This window comes from Rhagoletis zephyria, unplaced genomic scaffold (assembly GCF_001687245.7).
Source record: "Rhagoletis zephyria isolate East Lansing unplaced genomic scaffold, Rhagoletis_zephyria_1.1 Rzeph_scaffold_04375, whole genome shotgun sequence".
Lineage (NCBI taxonomy): Eukaryota > Metazoa > Arthropoda > Insecta > Diptera > Tephritidae > Rhagoletis > Rhagoletis zephyria.
In genome coordinates this window covers 1-22381 of record NW_016161458.1, presented here as the reverse complement: position 1 = coordinate 22381, position 22381 = coordinate 1, and the positions used below count along the sequence as shown (strand labels likewise).

Below are 22381 nucleotides of genomic sequence, written 5' to 3'. Positions count from 1 at the left end.
TGCTGACGGAATTTTTCAGCGTTCGTGTTTTCAACATATTCGGCTATGCAAGGTGAACATATGGCATCAAACACCAGCGACTGCATAACGTACTGTTGAACCGGTTGAAGATGGTTTCCATCGCGCCACAATAACCCTTGCGCTTGTTGATCTTGCTGCTTTATCAGCACCTGTGAAAACATCTCACGGATGTCTGCTGCTACTGCGACTGCTCCTTCGCGAAATCTGAACAAGATATCAACTTCTTTGGCGGCTGCATCAAACACGACTCTCATTTTCCGGGCTTGTGCGGGTTTTGCACTGCGAAATGAGGTAAATACCACTTAAAGCATGTGTCGACTCCCTCTTCATCGTAGGAGATTCTTCTAGCGTAACCGTTTTTTATGTACTTTGCGATTTCTTCTTTGTATTTGGCGGCAAATGCTGAGTCAAAACGCATTTTCTTTTCTATACCTAGCAGGCGTTTATAGGCCATCTGATAGCTATGCGAAAGTTCTGGTGAAATAGTGCGCCATGGTAACCAAGCTTCGAACCGCTTACCGACTCGACGTGTGTTGGATTGCAGCATCTGGCACGCCCTTTCATTCTCTTCAGACTCTAGAAGCTCTGATGATCCATTGACTCCAAAGTTATCTGCTGAAAAATATTGGGTGACTAGTTCGTGCAAAGACGTAAGGCTTCTTCTCTCGCGAATGTGTAGAACTACTGGTGCTTGCACTACTGATCTGGTCGGCCCGTATGCTATCCAGCCCAATTTCGTATTAATGGCCACTGGACTTTCGCTATCGGCCTGCACGGTCGCAGATGGCACACTCAATGACGTGTTGTCGAGACCTAACAACAACGATGGCTTAACTTCGTAATAATCTTCCAATGGCAATGGCTCGAAATGGGCGTAATGAAACTTTTTGAAGGACTGCACTGGCAAGTCCAGGGTACGGATGGTGCACACGTTGCGAAGCTTGTAAGTTACTGGACTGTTTCTGCATCTTACCTCTAGACTAACCTTCGCCGATTCTTCTGTGGTACACTTCTGCCCATACCACTGCAACGTTAGTGGTTGCCTGCGACCACTTAGACCCAAGCGGGTTGCTACGCTTTCTTCTATTAATGAAATAGCTGAACCTTCATCAATCATGGCAAAAACGTCTTCCCTGCCATCTGGTGCGAATAATGACACAGGAACGTATTTAAACAGGTGGCCGCATGTGGATATGGCTTCCCTACAGTTGAGAATGCGCTGCGCCCCCCCTTGGTTGCGGGCTGCATTTGCGTGAGCGGCTGCTGCTGTGCTTTCGTGAAGGCTTCGGTGATGGTATCGACGGCAACCATCGACGTTACAAAACTTTTTAAAGCGACAGTTTCATGTGTTGTGTCTTTTGCGCAAACAAGAGAAGCAGAGCTGAAGGCTTTTCACTCAGATCAACATGGAAGCAACTGTTTCTCTAGCTCGACCAACTAAACATTTGTGTAAGCGCATTAGGTTATGTCGTAGTTTGCTAAGAAGAGTGGCCAGTCTTCGGTGTTGCCGGAAAATATAGGCAGATCATACAATTTTGTAACCGAATCACTAACCTCGATCACTGTATTTTGCGTGGAACGCTCCGGTCGCGTCACTGGTGTGGTTTCACTACCCTGCTGCATTGCTTCAATCACGTTAGAACGTGCGTCGAACTGTATGTTGTTTCGCAATCTTTCGATGTCTCGCTGGCTTTCCTCTGTAACTGCTTTCAACTGTCCGACTGCGTTTGTGAGAGCGTTGAGACTGGCTATATTGGCTGCCATATGGGCTGGTTGCGCCCCATCACGCTCCTCGTCGGTATCATGCTGCACACCCTGTTGACTTTCTTGACTTCTCAAGTTATATTGGCTTCCACCTGGCATGATTTCTCACAATATACTCCGACCATAAACTCCCATACAATTATCGATACTCCACTTGATCCGTGGTAATTTCACCAACTCGCTACTACACAATCACTTTTTCCTCCGCTCTCAGAACTACTTTTGGCGCCAACCCATCTTATTTTTGGCGGCAAAGGCGCCTCGATTTTTCTCGACGTTTTTCAGGTTACTCGCTGCTCTTTTATCTTGTGAAAATTTTTCGCCACTAACAACTATTTTCCGTTTGACTTTGGACTACAGCTAGCCGACAAGGAAGAGTATTGATGTTGAAGCTGCGAATGTGATGAATATTAAAACTTTACTTTAAGAACTTTGATGAATGTTGGACGAATGTATGTGAAATATTTGATGAAGGCGAGTGTGTGTGTGGTGTGGTGTGGTGTGTTTCCAAATTGTATTTATCGCGCGATTGTCGGCTGCTGTCCAAATTGCTTCTGATTTTTCGGTGCACGCAAATATCTTAAATACGTAGCAAACAAATGACAGCTAGCGATGTGCAGGATAATGGTGTAAAGGAAAATAGTGCGATGGGAAATGAAGAGGCACATGGTGCCCTTACAACTTGTGTGCATTGGAATTTAAAGTTTCCCAATCATATGCGTCTATTGGCCCAGTACCGCTTACTGCTGCGGGTTGAGCTTAAATATTTATTTATGTGCAACTTACCCTTGTTGTTTACCGCTCAAAAACTCATCTTGAAGGGGCGGAATATAAGTGGAGCTAGGCTGCGGACTATAAGTGAAGCTAGGTTGCGGAATGCAGGGGAAGCTAGGCGGCGGAATGTAAGTGCAGTTAGGCTGTGGTGGGTTTGGTACCGCTTTGGGCAATAGAGTCGCCCTTTTTTGTCCCAATACGTAGTCGGTGGACTTAAAATGGTCTGCGCATACCACATCCCTTTCCTTAAATTCTCTCTGGTAAACACGGCTCCAGAGGGCACATCGTTCGGCATCTCGAGGGGCTTGGAAAAAAGCTCCAATTCCCCGTTCTACTTTTTTTTACAAAAAACACACCTGCCCATGTTTCTTTTTGTTTAATTGAAAAAAAAAAGATTTCACAAAATCGCAATATTCGAAAATATTCTCTTCTCAAAGCACTTTTACATTTAGAAACTCAGATGAAAATGTAAACAAACAAAACGTAAATAAACATGGCGTTTTGACAATCCCTACGCTAAGGCGAATTCATAAAATAAAAAAAGTTGAATTAGCTGCCGTATTAACACCACCTTCTATTAATACGCCTTGGTATGAGCTGTTATAAGTATCGTTCACTTGTGGTGGCTGTATTTGCAAGCGCTGCACGCTATGCGCTGGTGTTCAGTCATCCACTGATTTCTTTTAGGTATCGATACTATTAAGTCAACGCACTGCGTCATACAAAGCATTGTATAGGCTTACAAGTATGGAAAGCGCCATTTTGTTTGTTTACATTTGAAAACAGCTGAGATCACCTGATTTTCAATTCTCTCATTCTCCGCACAGAGTTACATTCAAGTTTCAGAAAAAACTTTAAAATGTAAATTGAGAAATATTTTAGAAAAATGTGTTTTTATTCATTTGAATTCAATAAAAAAGAAATTAAAAATGCGTGCCAAGTCTTGCATTTCCAATAATAACGATAAATGTGTATGTTCCAGGCAATAATTTAAAATATTTGTGAAACTTATCGNAAAGGGGCATAGGATTCCATACTTGTAAGTATATACGATGATACAAAGCAGTAGTATTGATTGAGTATCCAATAGCAGGGATGATAAATGAGCTTTGAATTTTTGTACCTAATGGACAAAAGAATGTACTAAATCAGCCGAAAAAGTACCAAAATTTAAAAGACATGGCAGGCATTTTTTATATTTTTTTTTAGATTGAAAATTCTATCCTCTCGTTTACTGACGTGAATAGAAACTGCTTTCAGGCTCTTCAAAAATTAATTTTGGTTCTTATTTTAGCATTTTTGTACTTTAGAACTCATTTATCAGATAAGCTAATGTTGAAGTTTCTTCCACCTTCTTCATGACATTAACGTGACGTTTTTCTTGGGAGGCAGGCTTTTTGTTTAATTTTTCTTCGGCAACAACTTCCCATATATGCTATTTGAACACTTATGGAGAAACAAGCGATTTAAATAAAAAAATTCTTTTCCACCTAAAAGTGACACTTTGGAAATATTTCACATTGGCTGCATTTCTTTATTCATTCTGAACGTTTGGAATAAACTTTTTTGTTTATTTATTCTTTAAAACGTTCCTGATTATATGTTGACGTATATTCCAAACGTATTCTGTTTATTCCGGCTGTGAAATGAGATTATCCGGAATGTATAAAGAAACGCAGCCATTGTTTGTTTTTTTATTTCTAAAATATAAAATCAAGGAAATCATTGAAACCCCTGAACCAATAAATAGACATTGGTAATTATCTGTCTTTTGCCTTGTACTCTTCAGAAACAAACTTTAGCAAACCAAAGTAGAAAGCATAGCGAATTTAGTAAGAACTTCGTACTGCATATGAAAATTTGGATCAATAAATTTTTCTTGACCAGGTTTGGTTTTTATTAACCCGTAACTTCAATTGCATTCCTGCTTGGATACAAAAATTTAAAACCGATGGTTTATCTATCACTACGGGAAGGCATTGGTGTTAGATATTGAAGATATTGAAAACAGTTTATTTCAAATGGAGAATAACGAATATTAAAAAATAATAAAACGACCAGCGCAGATCTCTATTATTGAAGAGTATCAAGCAACACTTGATTGTCCATTGTGATTTTTCAATACTTGAAATAAACTTTTTAATTACCACTACGTATTTACTTGTATAAAATAGAAAAAGGATGACTATATTTTTATCCCCAAGTGGTATTTCGACATAATTTGCCGTAATGCTGTATTTTGCAAAATTGTATCAAAAATGTCGAAGTAGTACCAATGTACTTTTTGGATCCGAAATGTACCAAAAAAGTACAATTGTACCATCAATTTCATCACTGTGCAATAGTGCCGTTCAACGCATGCCAGTTTCTGATACAGTGTTGCCGCCGCTCAAAGAACTTTTTAACCAAGATTAGACGAAAAAGTTACCAAATGTAAGGAAAAATAACCATTTTTTTTATTAGATAACAATTCAGGTCATCGCAAATTCTCTTATATAGTACGTATAGAAAAAATTTTCAAACCAAAGCAAATCAGTTTTTCTTTGCATTTTTGAAAAATATATCCTTTTAAGGCTGTAATATGTAAATACATATTTTAGAAAATCAGCCTTCCCGTATTAGATGCATATGTATGAATGTTAATTTCTCCGTAAACATTACCGGACCCTAAATGGCGTTTTTAAATAAGTACATAGGTACACAGTTTCCANTCTCTCATAAAACTTATTATGCTTAAGTTCCGTGTTTCCTTTTATTAGTGTTTCAGCTCGAAAACAAAAACATTTATTTTAATTTTGTGTAAATTGTCAAAATTAGCACGCATCGAAATAAAGATAAAATGATATTTAAATAAGTTGACAGCCAAGTTCACAAATTAAATAAGAATTAATTCAAGGTGAATTTTATATCTATTGAGGAGCGGGACTTGGCATGTAATGTTAGAATCAGTGTTGCCGCGAATCATTTTTAGTGGTAGCTAAATTCCTTTAAAAAAAGGGCTAAAAAAGTCGTTGTGGTTAAAAATGGTAGCTAAAATTTTTTACTTAATATATAATATTAATATTAATATAATATAAGCATACATGCAAGCATTTTCAATAAGTAATAACTATAACTTACCAGCATGCTGCTACAATATTCATTTCTTTACAAATGAGGTCGAGGAAAGATCAAAATGATTAGAGCCAAAATTTCATAATTTTTCTACCATTTTGTTAAACATTGTTGTTCAACTTTTATGATAACAATATTTATTGTGAGTTAACTGAATTCAATTACAAGCTGTATTTTTACACTAATGCAAGGTAAATAGATAGTTTGGCGATTTACACCGCATATGAAAAAGTATTTAAATGGCTTATATCGTAGATTGAGTGGAATGACAATTAATTGAAATGAAAATTGAAATGATTAAATTGATCAAATAAGTAGACTGAATTAATAACGCTGTAGATGGCGAGTAGTAATGGCTCATGCTGATGGTTAACTCCGTTGTTGATTGTGCTGGATTATCGGAAGAAAAAGAAAAAGGGAGAATTAAGTGCGCTCACCGCATTTTATACGAAGCGAAACTAAACACTGGAAGTTCGAAAACGATGTTCACGCAGGCCTGCATGTGGGGTTCAATGTAGCACAGCGTTGCGTTTTAAGCGGACGTAAGTCGCTTAAACATAGCGCCCCCTTTTCACGAGTGCAAGACTAACCCGAAGCAGCTCCATGGCCTGGATTACTACATCCACCTGCTTATCTGATCTCTTCGGCCTACGCGTGTCCTTTATCATTTGCTTGCGTGCGTTTGGTTTTTTCGGCTTCCAAGTATCCTTCACCGGTTGACTGCGTGCGTATTGTTTTGACTTCCGAGTGTCCTTCACCGGTTGACTGCGTGCGTATTTTTTCGGCCTGTGCGGAGTCTTCTGTGCTTCCCTCTTCTTCCCTAGTTTTGGACGATGAAGAAGGGTGTGATGTAATTGTTTGCAGTGGCTGCACGTATTCAATGAGCCGCAATATCTTAAGTCATCATGTGTGCGGGCGAGACAGTTGACGCAACATTTAAAACTGCGTGCAACCCCAATACGTTGATCCACGTTCATATTGAGGAAGAGTTTACAAAAACGCAGAGCATGACTGCGATAGCAAAGTACACACTGCTGGATTTTGGGATCTCGGCCGTCCCGACGTGATCTGTAAATAGATTAGTTTTTAATGAAGTAGGAAACTTATAGCGATGATGTGGCGCATAATATATTAAGTGGAGAGTTACGATCTTGAAGATCGGACTGAATTGGCAATGGGCATAACTTGACAATTGGTCGGGTAAAGCTCCCATACTGTGTTTTTACATCCGCAACGCGTATGTTATTATCAGCCCCATGGTATACCCTTTCGATTCGGCCTAAACGCCATTCATTTGGGGGTAGTAACTCATTTTTGATTACCACGAAATCCCCTATGGACAAGTTCTTTTGCGGGAGTTTCCATTTGTACCGTTGATGCAACTCTTTAAGGTACTCGTATTTCCATCTTTGGCTGAACTGTTGATGAAGTAGTTTCAGTTTCTCCCAACGGTTTTGTAGGGAAAGTTTGTCAAGTTGGGGTTCCGGGGATGCAAGAAGTGGGGCACCGCGCAAGAAGTGTCCAGGCGTTAGAGCTAACAATTCCTGAGGATTCTCGGATATGGGCGAAAGGGGTCTCGAGTTTAACACAGCTTCAATACGAGCCAGTAGCGTTGCCAGTTCTTCGAAAGTGAAATGGTGACTCCCAGCAATTCTTTTAAAGTGCAGCTTGAAACTTTTTACGGCCGCCTCCCAGAGACCGCCCATATGAGGAGCATTGGGTGGTAAGAAATGCCATTCGAAGCCATGTAAGGTGTATTTGGAGCGTAGATCATCAGAAGTGTATTTGATAAATCTTTTGAAATCTTGTTGAAAGGCTCGATTGGCACCCACAAAGTTTTTCCCATTGCCTGAGAAGATGCCTTTTGGAAATCCTCGTCTTCCCACGAAACGAGCAAATGCTGTTTGAAAACTTTAGTTGGCAAATCTGAACAAGGTTCAAGATGTATTGCTTTTGTGGAAAAGCAAATAAACACGCACGCGTATCCTTTGAGCAGTAGAGATTTCCTCAGTGTTGAGGATTTTATGTCCAAAGGACCTGCGAAGTCCAAACCTGTATAAGTAAATGGCAAAGAGAACGTGGACCGCTCTGGGGGCAAAGCGGCCATAATCTGCGAACTAGTTGTTTGTTTGAAGATCGTGCAGGGTTTACAGTTGCGTATGCAGTTTTTAGCAGTAGCAAAAACGCGAAGTTCCAGGAATGATTATGGGATGTCTCCCATTGTACGAGAGACACGAGTTTACTAAGCGGCCATTGACCCGCAAGAGCCCACTTTTATCTAAAAATGGATTTAACGTTAACAGTGAGCTTTTTCTCGAAATAGGGTGCTTGTTGTAAATTTTGGAGTATTTACTGGGGTAGTGCCTTTCTTGGGCCAGTTTTATAAGGCGTGTTTTAGCCCAATGGATTTCCTTTTGAGTAATAATAGCAGATTCGTAACTCATATGTGGAGTGGACTGTATTGGTTTTAAACGATGGATGAATCGAAACATGTACGATATCACTCGCAAGGCTCTAGGCCAGGATGAGAAACGGTCTAAGATGTCAGGTTCGTTTTCCAATACATATAAAGCTTCAACTTTGCGTTCTTCGAGAGGAGCTACATTCTGTCGGAATGATAATGGCCATTGGTCGGAGTACTTGAGGAGCCAATCCGGTCCGTGCCACCAAAGCGAATTGGGTACTAAGTCTTGTGGCCTACAACCCCGTGTTCCTAGTTTTGCAGGATTTTGATTAGTAGATTAGTGATTTCTGATGTACGGTTGGCTACGTAAACTTTCCAAGTGCATGGCGGTTTTTCAGCCACGCAAGGACTATTGATGAATCAGACCAAAGGAGGATATCTGCCGCTTCAAATGTAAGTTGATTCAAAACACTTTTTATGCATTTAGATAATAAGACCGCTCCACACAGTTCTAAACGCGGGAGACTGACTGTTTGCAGTGATGCAACTTTCGTTTTGGAGAATAAGAGGTGTGACGAAATGGTGTTCGCGGATTGGGATCGTATGTAATCAGATGGGATCGTATGTATGCCTTTTCTGAGGCATCACAGAACCCGTGGGTTTGGACGCGTCGATTTGGGGAAAATTCTGTCCATCGAGGAATTTTAATTTGTTCGATAATGGGCAAATCAGTTAGAAATTGTTGCCACTTTTGAAGTGAGAGTGGTTTCACACATTCATCCCACTCAGTGCCTTCTAGCAAAATTTGCTGTAAAAGTATTTTGGCCTGAATGAGAATAGGCGCCAGAGACCCTGCGGGGTCAAACAATTTCGAGATTGAGGATAAAATTTGTCTCTTCGTAGCACTCGAAGCTAGCTTCATTGGGTCTGTGGAGTATGAAAAATGATCGTTTAACGCATTCCATCGGATACCCAGCGTTTTGGTAGAACTTGAGCAATGTAATCTTGAAAAGTCTGAATCGAGCAAATCTTCAGCAGGAATACTACTCAATAGTTCGGAATGATTGGCTGTGATTTTCTTGAGTGGAAAACCAGCTGAGAGAAGCCATTGGATGAGTTGAGATTGCGCTTTCAAACAAGATGGAATATCGTGACCGCCCGATAAAATGTCATCGACATAGGTTTCTTTGGTTAGGACTCTGTTGACTAAAGGACCTTTGAATAATTTGCGAGTTGGTGCAAAGTCCTGGAAGCGCACAAGGCTTCCCTGACTGTAATGATGGGACTCTTCCGACTGGTGGATGCTGGGGGTTGACGAAGCCGGTGGCAAGGACTCTTGCGACGACAATGGTGGAACGGTGCCAAGGGCGGAGCGAAGATGGCTAGGTGTTACTTGCTGACTAGCGTGGTGGTGATACGATGACGGATGTAGCTGGTTTGCAGCAGGCAACATCAACGGCAACAAATTGTAGACGGCGACACGGGTCGGGCACAAACAACCAAGCTAATGCACAGAACCTCCTTTACTTCGATTTATTGCTTCAAATGAAACCACGACCGATTCAATTCAAAAAATCGCTATGTTATAAACGCTTAAACTAAACGCGAGTAACTTTACGCTTCCAGATAAAACTGCTTCACGATTTTTGCGCGAGTGTGAGAATAAGAAGACTTATAAAGAGATTTACTGATATTAAGGCACAATGTATAAACGCGAGCGATATTAACGAGATCAAAATGAATAATAATAAGAAAAAATGCAAGACTAGACAAATATGTTTATCTATGATATCTGTCAAACTGCCGATCGAGGGTTGCCAATAACTAATGAAATTCACATAAGTGTTATACAATTCAAAGTGTTTGCGCAAACTTACATTTGTACTACAACAATTCAGGTATTCACATAGCAAAAAATGAGTAATGTTTGATAATAAATGGATTAATTCATGAATATTTAGTTAAAGTTACAAGATGAGGAATGTGACATAACAAATGCTCTATACGGATATAGTTCTATGATTTAAAGTTTACAAAACTCAATCGGCAGTAGTCGTTTGAACATCGTCGCGGCCCTAGGCGCGCTAAGCGGCTAGTGTCTCTTCCAATTCCTTAAGTGCACTTAGGGCTTCATGAACCAACCGCCGGCTGATCTTCCCTCTTTACGCTGCAGTGCGCAATCCGTGCGTGGTATATTTGACCGTGCGGTTTTCTACACGAGCTGGACGATGACGGTGAGACGCATGATCACTGGTACGACGAGGCGTTGTGTGCCCTTGCGGATTTTTCTGTTTCCGCTGAACTTCCTTCGGGACTGCCTGCGATGCTTTGCGGTTGACTGACTGCGGTACTTTACGGTGGAGTAGCGAGTGATGGCGTAAATCGCAGAATCTGCATCTGGCCACGGAGGTGCACTCGCCGGTAGCGTGCGACAATGCGAGGCAATTCGTGCAGAAGTGATGAGCCCGCGCCAATAAGTATCTTTGTTGCGGCTGCATCCTTTAAAATATGGGACACAAGCGGAGCGGGTGGCGGCGAACACAAACACGGCATTTTTGCTAATCCTCCTGCTGTTGTTTGCGTGTTGCAGAGTCGTTTTCTGCTGCGGCGCTGGGCGTCAATACCACGCTGGATCGCACAAACTTGCGCGGGGCAGGCTGCGGAGCATTGTCAATTTCCATCTGCAAAGAAGCGTTTGCATAAGGTATTAGTGATATGCATGAGAATGGGTGCAGGATTGAGTGTATTTGATTTTGTGATTTTCGTGTTTTAGGGGTTTTTTTTGTTTTATGGGTAAGTGATTCAAGTAGCACACTTGTGTATAAATTGAGGAGCTTACTTTGAGCCGAAGATAAGGGATGGGATACAAAGCGGGCTTAGAGAACCTACTGGAAACGCATCGATGAGTCTAAAAGGTTGCGAATGCTATTTATGATATTTACTCGGTTTCTACAAGAGAACATTGGACATCCGACGAAGGGAGGAAACATAGCTTCACAATCGCTCGAGTGAGGATGCCGGATTGAGTGCGAACGTCAACAACACGAATGTGCCCATCTGAGCCAGGATGCGCCTTCTCAATGCGTCCCAGACGCCATTCGGTTGGAGGTAGCGTGTCGTCATTGATAAGAACACACTCTCCTACCTTTGGTTCAGTTGTAGTGTCCTTCCATCGATATCGCTTATGCAGATCCTTAAGGTAATCCGCCTTCCAGCGTCGGCTGAACTGGTGATGTAGAACCTTAATTTTTTCCCATCGATTTAAGAGGGACAGATTTTCGTGATTCACTTCGGGAAGCGATAGCAACGGCGCTCCCCTTAGAAAGTGCCCAGGAGTGAGGGCCGTAAAATCTGTGGGATCCTGGGAGAATGGCGAGATGTGCCGAGAGTTTAGCACAGCTTCAATCCTTATGAGTAGGGTGGCGAATTCCTCGAACGTAAATTTGTGAGATCCGGCAGTTTTTTTGAGATGCATTTTAAAACTTTTCACTGCGGATTCCCACAAACCGCCCATGTGAGGAGCACTTGGGGGAATAAACTTCCAATCGATGCCTTGTGGGGAGTACTTTGCAATCACACTATTAGACACTTGCTTGAGAAAAGTGGAGAATTCTCGTTCGGTAGCTCGTTTAGCTCCGATAAAGGTCCGGCCGTTATCACTCATCATTCGAGAGGGGTAACCACGACGCCCTATGAAGCGAGCAAACGCGGCGAGAAACGCATCAGTGGTGAGGTCGGAGCACAGCTTAAGGTGAACGGCCTTTGTAGAGAAACATACAAAGACAGTCACATAGCTTTTCACAAGGGTGTGCGATCTTAGCAATGAGGCCTTTATGTTAAAAGGTCCAGCAAAATCGACTCCGGTAATGGTGAAAGGTGAAGCGTATGTGCACCGCTCAGGGGGCAGGGCTGCCATTATTTGCGAACGCATTTGCTGCTTGTGGACAGTACAAGGTTTACATTGGAAAATGCATTTTTTGATGAGCGGTTTGAGCCGGGGGATATAAAATTCCTGCCTAATAACTTGTTGCATGAGACGCGACTCCGCATGCAGAAGTAATTCATGTATGAAGCGAATATACAGAGCAGCAAAGCGAGATTTGTCAGGTATTATGAGTGGATGTCGCTAATTGTAGCTCAATGTGGAATGAGCTAGTCGACCATTGACGCGGAGGAGCTCAGTCTTGTCAAGAAATAAGTTGAGAGTGAGCAGTGAGCTGCGTTTTCCGGGGGGGGGGGCTTGCTAGCCAGTCTGGGCCATTCCACCAAAGGGACGAAGCTGCCAAGTCAAGAGGTTTGCATCCACTGGTGCCCATGTCAGCGGGGTTGTCTCGACTGCGTACATGCCGCCAAGTGGCGTTTCCGGCCAGATCAATTATTTGCGCGGTACGATTGGAGACAAAGGTCTTCCACATGTGAGGAGGCTTTTCTAGCCAGGCTAACAACAATCTCGGAATCGGACCACAGGATTAATTTCCGCTTAAAGAGGCCGAGATGAGATTGGACCACTGCGACTAGTTTTGCTAGGAGAAGGGCGCCGCATAATTCAAGCCGTGGTAAGCTTGTCGTTCGAAGCGGCGCAACTTTGCCTTTGGCAACCGAAAGGTGAGAAGAGATATTGGGGCCATCCGTGGTTCGAAGATAGATGGTGGCGCAGTACGCCTTTTCGGAAGCATCGCAGAAGCCATGCAATTCGACCTGTTGGTCGGGGATATATCTGACCCATCGAGGTATTTGGATGCCCGAGATTGCTTGGAGGTTGTTTGCAAATTGCATCCATTTTATCAAACGGAGGGGTTTGACCTGGTCATCCCAATCAGTTCCGTCAAGCCATAGCTCTTGTAGGAGTATTTTGGCTTGCATCATTATCGGCGTAAGCCATCCTGCGGGATCAAAAAGTCTCGCGACAGAAGAGAGAATTTGTCGCTTTGTGCTAGCGGATAACGCTGGAATGGAATCAATGGTATACGAGAAGGTATCTGAGAGCGCGTTCCATTGAATTCCTAAAGTTTTTGTGGTGCTTGCTTTCTCAAATTCGAGAAAATGAGTATCAAGCAAATCATCCGCATTGATATTTTTAAAAATTTCAGGATGGTTGGCTGTTATTTTTTTCAGTGGGAAGCCTGCCGAATTGAGAGCTTGAATAACTTGCGAGAGGGATTCTTGGGCTGATAGTGTATCGTGACTACCAGAGATAATGTCGTCTACATATGTCTCGTTTTTCAATATTGAAACCGCCTTGGGATGTAACGTTTTCACGTCTTCTGCGAGTTGGTGGAGGGTGCGTATTGCGAGATAAGGCGCACAATTCACGCCGAAGGTGACGGTTTTCAATTTGTAATCGCGTATGGGGCCATTTGTGTCTGAACGAAATACAACTCGTTGATAATCTTGGTCGCCTTCGTGTAGAAGTATTTGGCGATACATTTTCTCGACATCGCCATTGAAAACGAACTTATATGTGCGCCATTTGAGTATCAATAGCATCAGGTCGGGTTGGAGGGGGGGTCCGGTACAGAGAACATCATTGAGAGAGTAACGTGACCCTGACTTCTTAGAAGCATTGAAGACGACTCTTATCCTTGTCGTTTTCTTTTCGCGTTTTACCTCCGCGTGTTGATGGAGATAGAATGCCCAAAATTTGTCTCCGAAAGCGCTTTCATATGGAGTTGTTACTTCCATATGGTTAAGGGTTACATATTTCTCCAACACGTTGTCGTAAAGGGGTTTAAGATCAGTTTTTTTAAGAAGACTTCTCTCCATGCTGAGAAATTGCTGGTGAGCTGAGGTGCGAGACTGACCTAAGGCGATTTGTTCCGGAAAACTTGGTTTGAAAGGCAGCCGGACCATATAACGACCATCGCGAGCTCTTGGGGTTGTAGACTTGAACAAATTTTCACAAATTTCATCTTCGGGACTGGTTATTTTGGGTTTTGGAACTTCTTCCAGTTCCCAGAATCTTCGGAGTTGGGAATCTAGGCGCTCATTCCAGATTTGTTCTATCTGAGTTGAGAAGCTCGACACCTTTTCGGGGATTTGACCACTCAATATCCAGCCAAATATCGTGTTTTGAGCTAGCAAGTTCTTCGAGAGTTTTTCAATGCCTTCGAGAATTATTTGAGGGATAAGGTCACTGCCAATGACTAGGTCGATTTGAGATGGGGAGTGGCAGTTAGGATCGGCTAGCTTGAGATGAGCCCATTTTTGTTGTTGCTCCAGAGTTGGCTGGAATTTGGGTAGCATTTTGGTTAGTTGCGGTAACACAATTGCCTGAGCTTTTATTTTTGTGGTCAAATCCGCTGACGCTAAGACTAGGGAGCATAATTTGTTCGAGGTTTGAACCACTCTTCCGCCCATTCCCGAGATTTCGAAATTAGCGGTTTGGCAGGGTAGTCTTAGCTTCTGTTGAGCTTTTGAGGAAATGAAGCTCCTTTCTGACCCCTGATCAATGAGGGCTCTTAGTTTGAAAATCTCGCCCCTGTGTTCTAATGGCACTATCGCCGTGGGCAGCAGGACTTTGCTTTCATTTTCAGAGTAAAATGATTGTACCCTTGTTGTTTGGGAGCTCGAAGGTAGCTCCTCTTCACTTGTTGTCTGATCTGGAGTATGCGGGGTTTGTTTTGTGGACGTGGTCATTGCTACTTGTGAGGTAGTCCTTTGGACTCTATGCTGTTTTTTATTCGGCGTGGGGCCTGTGCTATCATGTAGCACTGAATTATGCCGTTCTTTACAGTGAAAGCAAGTCTGAGTGCTTGGGCACTCTTTAATTGTGTGTGACTTTCAGAGACAGTTAAAACACATATTATGATCTTTAATAAATTGTCTGCGATCCCCGATTGGTAGTTTTTTGAACTTAAGGCAGCTCCAAAGCGAATGAGTCGAAGTTTTGCACATTGGACATGTGTGCATTGTTCGCTGTTCTGTCATATGAGAATGGATTTGTGACAGAGATTTATTATGGGTGTTTTGTGAATGGGCTGGTTTAAAATGGGGTATGTTATGAGAAGGAGGTGGCCTAGAGAAGTGGTTATTATTTTGAGAGGTGGGTTTTGATTTGGCTGGACGCCACTGATCAACCCGTTCGACCACCTCGTACCGAGTAGTTAAGAATTGGTTCATTTGAGACATTTGTTCATAACCCCCATAAAAAACTTCGGTATCGCAGGGTGGCACTTTTAGATCAATGCCACCTTCGTCTTTGGGTTGCGCTACAGTGAGAGTAGGTGAGGTATTGCTCATTTTGAGAAGTTGAAGCTGGTCTCCGATTTGGGCTTTTGTGTCCTCATAAGTTATGAGACAGGACCTGTATTTATTATAAGCAGATGGCTTGAAGTCTTCGGGCAGGTCGTGGTCCTCAGTCTCTACGATCGCATCGTATGTATTTTGGACTCGATTCCAAAAATTATCGATATTACTGTCTTTTATTTTTAAGGCCGACTCCGTGTTGTCTTGTATTTGAGTGGACCTAAACCGCGTACAGTAGTCCATAAAGTTATCCGTTTCAGAGATGAACTTACTTGCGGCAAACGATTGCTTTGCTTTCTTGGATGACTTTCCACTTGCACGCGTTAAGCGTTAAGGATCCGTGGAAGTACCTTGTGATTTTTCCTCGTCACTCATTTTGGGGCTTTTTGACTTTTCGTCAGTATTTGGTACACTTAACATTCGAAAAGTTGTAAGTTGACGTGATCGAGATTGAGGGAAATTGGAGAGAAAAGGATTTTAAGCAATTGGTTTTTCGGGGGGGGGGGGCTTGATTGAGGGCGAGAATATGGAAGATGATGTGTGGAGTGTGGCGAATCCACAGAGAATGATACAATTCCACAAAGGCGATCGTCTCAGAGAGCTTTAAATGTGTGAATTAAAGCAGTGAGTAATATAAATAGGTGTAATCACTAAATATAATTAATAATAAAATATTCGAGAAAATGAAGTAAAATTTTTTTTTTTTTAGTGGTTTGGCCTAATTAACTTTCTTTAAATTCCGGGAAAACCGAGAGATCAAAATTATATGTATATATATATTTTTTTTTTTCACGGTAAAAAGTATTCGATACCACTGTGCCCGCTTTGTATGTATTTATAATATATAGGCAATGGGGGAAATGCAATATTTGTGGAATGTTGTACATGAGAAGCTTTTTAATGCTTTTAATTTGTTTTGCTTCAAAACGGTTTTGTAGCGTTTCGGATTATATTTAGCAAGTATTTACATATATGGTATAATTATATATAAATGTAATTATATGTGTGCATATGTATTTGCAACTGAGAGGCGAGAGAGAAACAGCAAGTATATATGTACATGCGATTATGTCTATGCGGAAGTATATAAATGGGACCGTTTGCAATTAGCGCGGGAAAATTTAATGTACATATGTATGCATACTAATTTTTCTCTATTCTTTTAATTATGTATGTGCATATGTATAAGAAATTGCCGTTTGATTTCTAGAAAGCACGAAAATTTTCAACAAATATTGCACTTATGTATGTAGATATAAATTTTTCAGGCTTTTAAGTCTGAGTATTGGTCTACGCAAATAGGGTTAGGGAAAAATCAATGCCTACTTACGGCTTAAGTGCTTTGGTACTTATGTATTTGCTTGGGTCCAAATGGAAGCTTAAATTTGTGCACGGGCGGGCTGCTATCGCTGGCTGGAATTATGGCGACGAAGGACCAAATGGAAGCGCACAAGGCTTCCTGACTGTAATGATGGGACTCTTCCGACTGGTGGATGCAGGGGGTTGACGAAGCCGGTGGCAAGGACTCTTGCGACGACAATGGTGGAACGGTGCCAAGGGCGGAGCGAAGATGGCTAGGTGTTACTTGCTGACTAGCGTGGTGGTGATACGATGACGGATGTAGCTGGTTTGCAGCAGGCAACCTCAACGGCAAAAAATTGTAGACGGCGACACGGGTCGGGCACAAACAACCAAGCTAATGCACAGAACCTCCTTTACTTCGATTTATTGCTTCAAATGAAACCACGACCGATTCAATTCAAAAAATCGCTATGTTATAAACGCTTAAACTAAACGCGAGTAACTTTACGCTTCCAGATAAAACTGCTTCACGATTGCAAAGCAATGGAGTGCACTAAAACGTTTGCTGAAGCAGCCTCTATTGCAAAGAAATGGAGTGCACTACAATGTTCACTGTTCTCTAATAGATTAGGTGAAAAATGCAATATTTTCGCATTTAGCAAAATTAAAACACGTTTTTCGCAGTAAAGTGAACTGCTTTGGATGTTTCAACTCGTTCTTCTTTTCGCTCTATTCTTTGTTTACTTGTGGTACACAAATGTCAACGCCCAGGACGGCGCAATCTTGTATTCCATCATTCTTGGTAGTGAGTGATATGTCGTTTCACCGGAATTCTTATTGGAAAAAGTAGATGTCTTTCCGATTATTGCGCTCACGAAATCCACGCGCTAGGACACGTACATATGTATGTAGGTAAGTACGTGCCACAATTAAATGCGAAATGAAGAAATTCAGACGTAAATGCCAATAAAACTGGAACAAAGCCAACCGAAAAATGATCTGGTGCAACAGCAGGTTGAAGAGATGTATGAAGTGTAAATTTTACGCAAGAACAAGGCGTGTACATATGTACATACACATGGGTATGTATGTATGCTTGTAAATCGTAGAATAGGGGTGAATGAGGATTTCGAGAACTGGCGCCAACCGAAGTTGCCCAGCGAACACAAAGCGCAGCAAAAGAAATACAAAGAAACTATTTTGTGTAGCGAAAAGTACGTACGTACATACATGTATGTATGCATATAAACCCACCACTTGCAAACTATGAAAACAATTGGGGTGTTCACAGTTCGTTCCAAATTCCCCCCTTTCTAGCAGTCGTCGCAAAATCGTCTCAAAACTTTGCTGGTGTTGCCAGACATTTCTTGTTTGCGTGCATTGTTTATATGTCGCCTTTCGATTTTGTTTCTGAAAAATTGTAATTATTTAACTTAATTACCAATTCGTAATATTTGTTATTCTTTTTCCTTGATTTGTTTCTTTTCATCAGAAATTGCGCTCAAATTAAATGCAAATACGGAAAACGTGCCCAATAAATAAAAAAAATGTGATTAGTATTGCCATAATGCAACCCTGCTGCGAGGTTGCAAAATGTAGACGCGTAAAAAACATACCTTTGAGTGTGACAAAATGTAGACGGCGTCGTTTTCCAATTTTGTATGGGAAACAACAACACCACAGATTTTACGGTTAGAAAACGTCTTAAAATGTAGACGTCTACATTTTGAGACACTATTTGGAACGAACTGTGAACACCCCAAATGATGATATGATTTACGGAATGTTTTATTGTATGGATCAGTGTAATGATGACACGCTTGCAAAATTTTGGACACTATGTTCTCCACTGAGGTGTCTTCGGTCAATGATTGGCAATAATAACACACATATGTACATACATATGTAGACGCGCAAACCTTTGGCTATTTAGCCGATTCAAGCAGTGCGATTTGTTCACTTTCACGTTTCACTAATTCACAAGAGCTTTTGATAAACTCAATTTAAATGGGCTAGTTGAACTAAATGAACATACATATGTACCTATGTATATGCGTATGTAGTATTCGGAATATACTTAGTCTGTTCCTTTGAACTTCGGACTAAAACCTGTGGAACTGTCAAACTACAATTTTACGCTCTCAAATGAGAGTAAAAGGAGAACAGATGCAGAAGTGCATAGGAACGCAAAAAGCACTATTTCCTGTAAAAACGTCAGACGGTTTGTTTACATGTCATTGGCACTACACTGATTTGGCTGAAATATCACTAAATAATTAATAAAATCTATACATATTTAAATATTTCGTTGTTTACTTCCATTTTATAACAAATATAAGGTTCTTTGCTTTCACCGCTTTCTGTTTTTGTTTGCACATGTAAATCAGCTGATCGTTTGACACTTTTCATGAACTTACAGGAAAAAAATCTCCGGACTAAATCCTGTAACTTCTGACTAGGAACAGTTGCTCAGTTACTCTCTCAAATGTGTTCCCACTTACAGGTTTTATGTCAATAGGAACGACTTGCTGTAAGTTCTGACTAAATCCTGTAAACCGGACTGCTATTGGAACAGACTAACTACTAAAGCGCTACAAATTTTACAACAAATGTAAAGTGATAAAATCGAGAAGGTGATAAAGTTGTTGGTTTTTATGCCGGCGCAAGCGGTGTACTTGCAAAGAATGCGTAAAAATACATAGATGCGAATTTTAACATAAGCATAAACTGAAATGAGTATTCAACCCTTTTGTAGGCAATAAAAACGAATCCCGCAGAATAGCTACATATGTATGTAAGTATGCATATACATTAATACATACAAATGAAACGTTCAAAGCGAGTAAGATCTCTCAACGAGCAATTATTTCAACGAGTAACTTTTTGTATGTATGCATGAACCAAAAATACAAGATCACGTAAGAACGCGACGTTGTATTTGTAACTGGTTTTGAGAAAAAAGTTTGCGAAAGCGGGTTCGTCAGCTGAGCGTTTGTTTACATCACAAGCACCACTATTTTACACTTTTATTTAAGTAAAGAAGAGTTAATTCAACATGACAACACATTTTCAAGCATTTTATTGCATCATTTTACCTAAATTGTGCGCTTAAAGTGGCTGACAATAATTTTGGCTAATTTTGGTTTTCGTTGTTTTCTTTGCTTTGTTTACTTTTCGCTCGTTTTCCAGTGAAACAAGATGGCGTAGAACCCGCTAAAAAAATCGACTTTTTTCACTCTCTTGTTCTTACGTGATCTTGTGTCTTTCGTTCATGGTATGTATGTAAGTACATATATGCATACGCATTAATGCCGTTGGAGTAACGGGTTTTAAAGCTTTTCTTTGAAAATAACGGAGACTTACACTGTACGTTTTTCGGTACTCATCGTTTTTTGTCCCGCGCTGGCCGGTCACCCTGATCTTTTGGAGATGCTTGTTGAGAGTCCCTCGGCGGGCGCTGATGTATGTTTGTATATACGGGAATAGCGCCTTCGCACAGCAACGGAATGCGGTTCCCCGGTGTTACGTTTTGTAGATCCCACGCTGGGCGCAATGGATGTATGTATGGCGCGTGTACTTCTGTGCCTTTTTAATATGCGTAGGTATGTTTTAGGCAGATTTGCAGTCTGACGTCCCACGTTGGGTAGCGATAATTTGGTAGCACTTTGGTTTTGCGGTATTTTAACTTACCAACTTTATATTTTACACGATACTGACTGAAAATTATTATAGTTCGCACGATTAAACTTTTTAAGTTGTTGCTGCAGGGAATTGCTGCCGTTCGCTTCGCTGTCAAATCAGAAATGCAAATGGTAGTCGCGACTAGTGTTGAGAAACGATTTTATTATTTCGAATTCCTTTTCGAAGGTTGTGTTGCCAATATGCAATATAATGATTAAGTGTGTTCCGGTGCTGCCTAATTCGGCTTGCAAGGACCATATTCAACTTTTATGATAACAATATTTATTGTGAGTTAACTGAATTCAATTACAAGTTGTATTTTTACACTAATACAAGGTAAATAGATAGTTTGGCGATTTACACCGCATATGAAAAGGTATTTAAATGGCTTATATCGTAGATTGAGTGGAATGACAATTAATTGAAATGAAAATTGAAATGATTAAATTGATCAAATAAGTAGACTGAATTAATAACGCTGTAGATGGCGAGTAGTAGTGGCTCATGCTGATGGTTAACTCCGTTGTTGATTGCGCTGGATTCTCGGAAGAAAAAGAAAAAGGGAGAATTAAGTGCGCTCACCGCATTTTATACGAAGCGAAACTAAACACTGGAAGTTCGAAAACGATGTTCACGCAGGGCTGCATGTGGGGTTCAATGTAGCACAGCGTTGCGTAAGTCGCTTAAACAATTTTTTTTTTTTTTAATTCACAACTAACTAATTCACAACTAATATCGGGAACTAAATCCTCCACACACACGGCTTTGACTCACATAGTGCAAGAAATTTACGCTGAAATACTTTTTACTTAGAAAATTTAGATAATTTCACCACTCACGACACCACCATGCAGGTACAATCATAAAATTTTTAAATAGTTTTTGAAGTCGCACCAGCAGCTGGTACAATCACACCACAAGAACATACATGGTCAATCGACTTGATGGGCCATTTAACAAATTAAGCATATTAAGGGCCGTAAACATATATATTTTAAACTATAGTTAAATCGTTAATAGATAAGTTAACAGCCTCAACACTTTTACAGTAAGTATGTATGAAAACGTAAGGTACATTCAATACATATATGTATATATATCCGTCTTTCTTAGTTTAAAAATTCATCTCTTACATAAATGAAAAAAAACAAGTAAGAAAGTCTAAGTTCAGGCGTGAGCCGAACATTAAATACCCGGCGCAAGTATTAAATATATGGGCGCGTATTCATAGTCCAGCAACTAAGTCGAAACTAACAAAGTTGCAACTTTTATTTTATTTGAGAATTTATATAAATTATTCCAATTATAAAATTGTGATGTAGCTTTATTCGAATTGTAATACGCATTTCATTTCATCTTCCGATTAAAATGGATCGATCTTTGTAAATTTTAATGGGAGATTATTCAATATTATCAAAATCACCCTCTACCAACTTAATTTTTACATATTTCGTCTGTTTTCCTTTAATTTGACAAAATACTTCTTCTTAGTTACGACTTAGTTGCAGCTGCAGCCGAAACTTAATTTTAAGTTGGTACTTAGCCAGAAAAGTCGAAACTAAGGCGACTATGAATAGCTTTAGTTGTGACTTAGAATAGTTTCGACTTAGTTGAGTACTAAATATGACTATGAATATGCGCCATGGTTTTCACCTTTCCCAAAGATACCGCTACATGGTAAGCCGGGCTGTATCAAATTTGAGTAAATTAGCGTCCTTGAATATCGAAATATTGAAGTTTCAAGCATTTCTGAAATTTACCATTATATGAAAAGCGGCCTGAATTTTATTCCGATTTCAAGGTTTTGCTTTTATGTGGCAAGCACAATAAACATACCGAGTTTGGTACAAATTGGTAGAACGGTTACCGAGATACATATATGTGATCATAAGTGGGCGGTGCCACGCCCATTTTCCAATATTTTATCATTAGCGTATTTCCTGGTAAAGAATTGTTGCAAGCATCAATTTTGAATAAATTAGCTTTAATATTTACTGATTTATCGAAGATTTCGTATTTCTCCAAATTACCGTTATATAGGATGTGGACGTGGTTATTGTCCGATTTTAAAAATTT

General features: G+C 40.7%; 1 protein-coding gene across 1 annotated transcript; it reads right to left on the bottom strand.

Annotated features, from left to right (window-relative positions):
• Positions 1–5825: 5825 nt before the first annotated feature.
• On the bottom strand, positions 5826–20453 carry LOC108370659 (uncharacterized). Its single transcript, XM_017626034.1, has 2 exons — positions 19988–20453; positions 5826–6741 (listed from the first exon to the last, which is right to left on the bottom strand). Exons 1-2 carry the CDS (start codon positions 20008–20010, stop codon positions 6225–6227), a joined length of 540 nt encoding a protein of 179 aa, XP_017481523.1. The 5' UTR covers positions 20011–20453; the 3' UTR covers positions 5826–6224.
• Between the last annotated feature and the right edge of the window lie 1928 nt (positions 20454–22381).

What these genes read in the sequence shown, in the direction of transcription:
- LOC108370659 (XM_017626034.1), bottom strand. Translation starts at nt 20,010, where the DNA reads ATGAGTACCGAAAAACGTACAGT. An exon ending in AGTACCGAAAAACGTACAGT is followed by an intron (nt 6,742 to 19,987) that starts GTAAGTCTCCGT and finishes ATCTATTTACAG; the next exon opens with ATCACGTCGGGACGGCCGAG.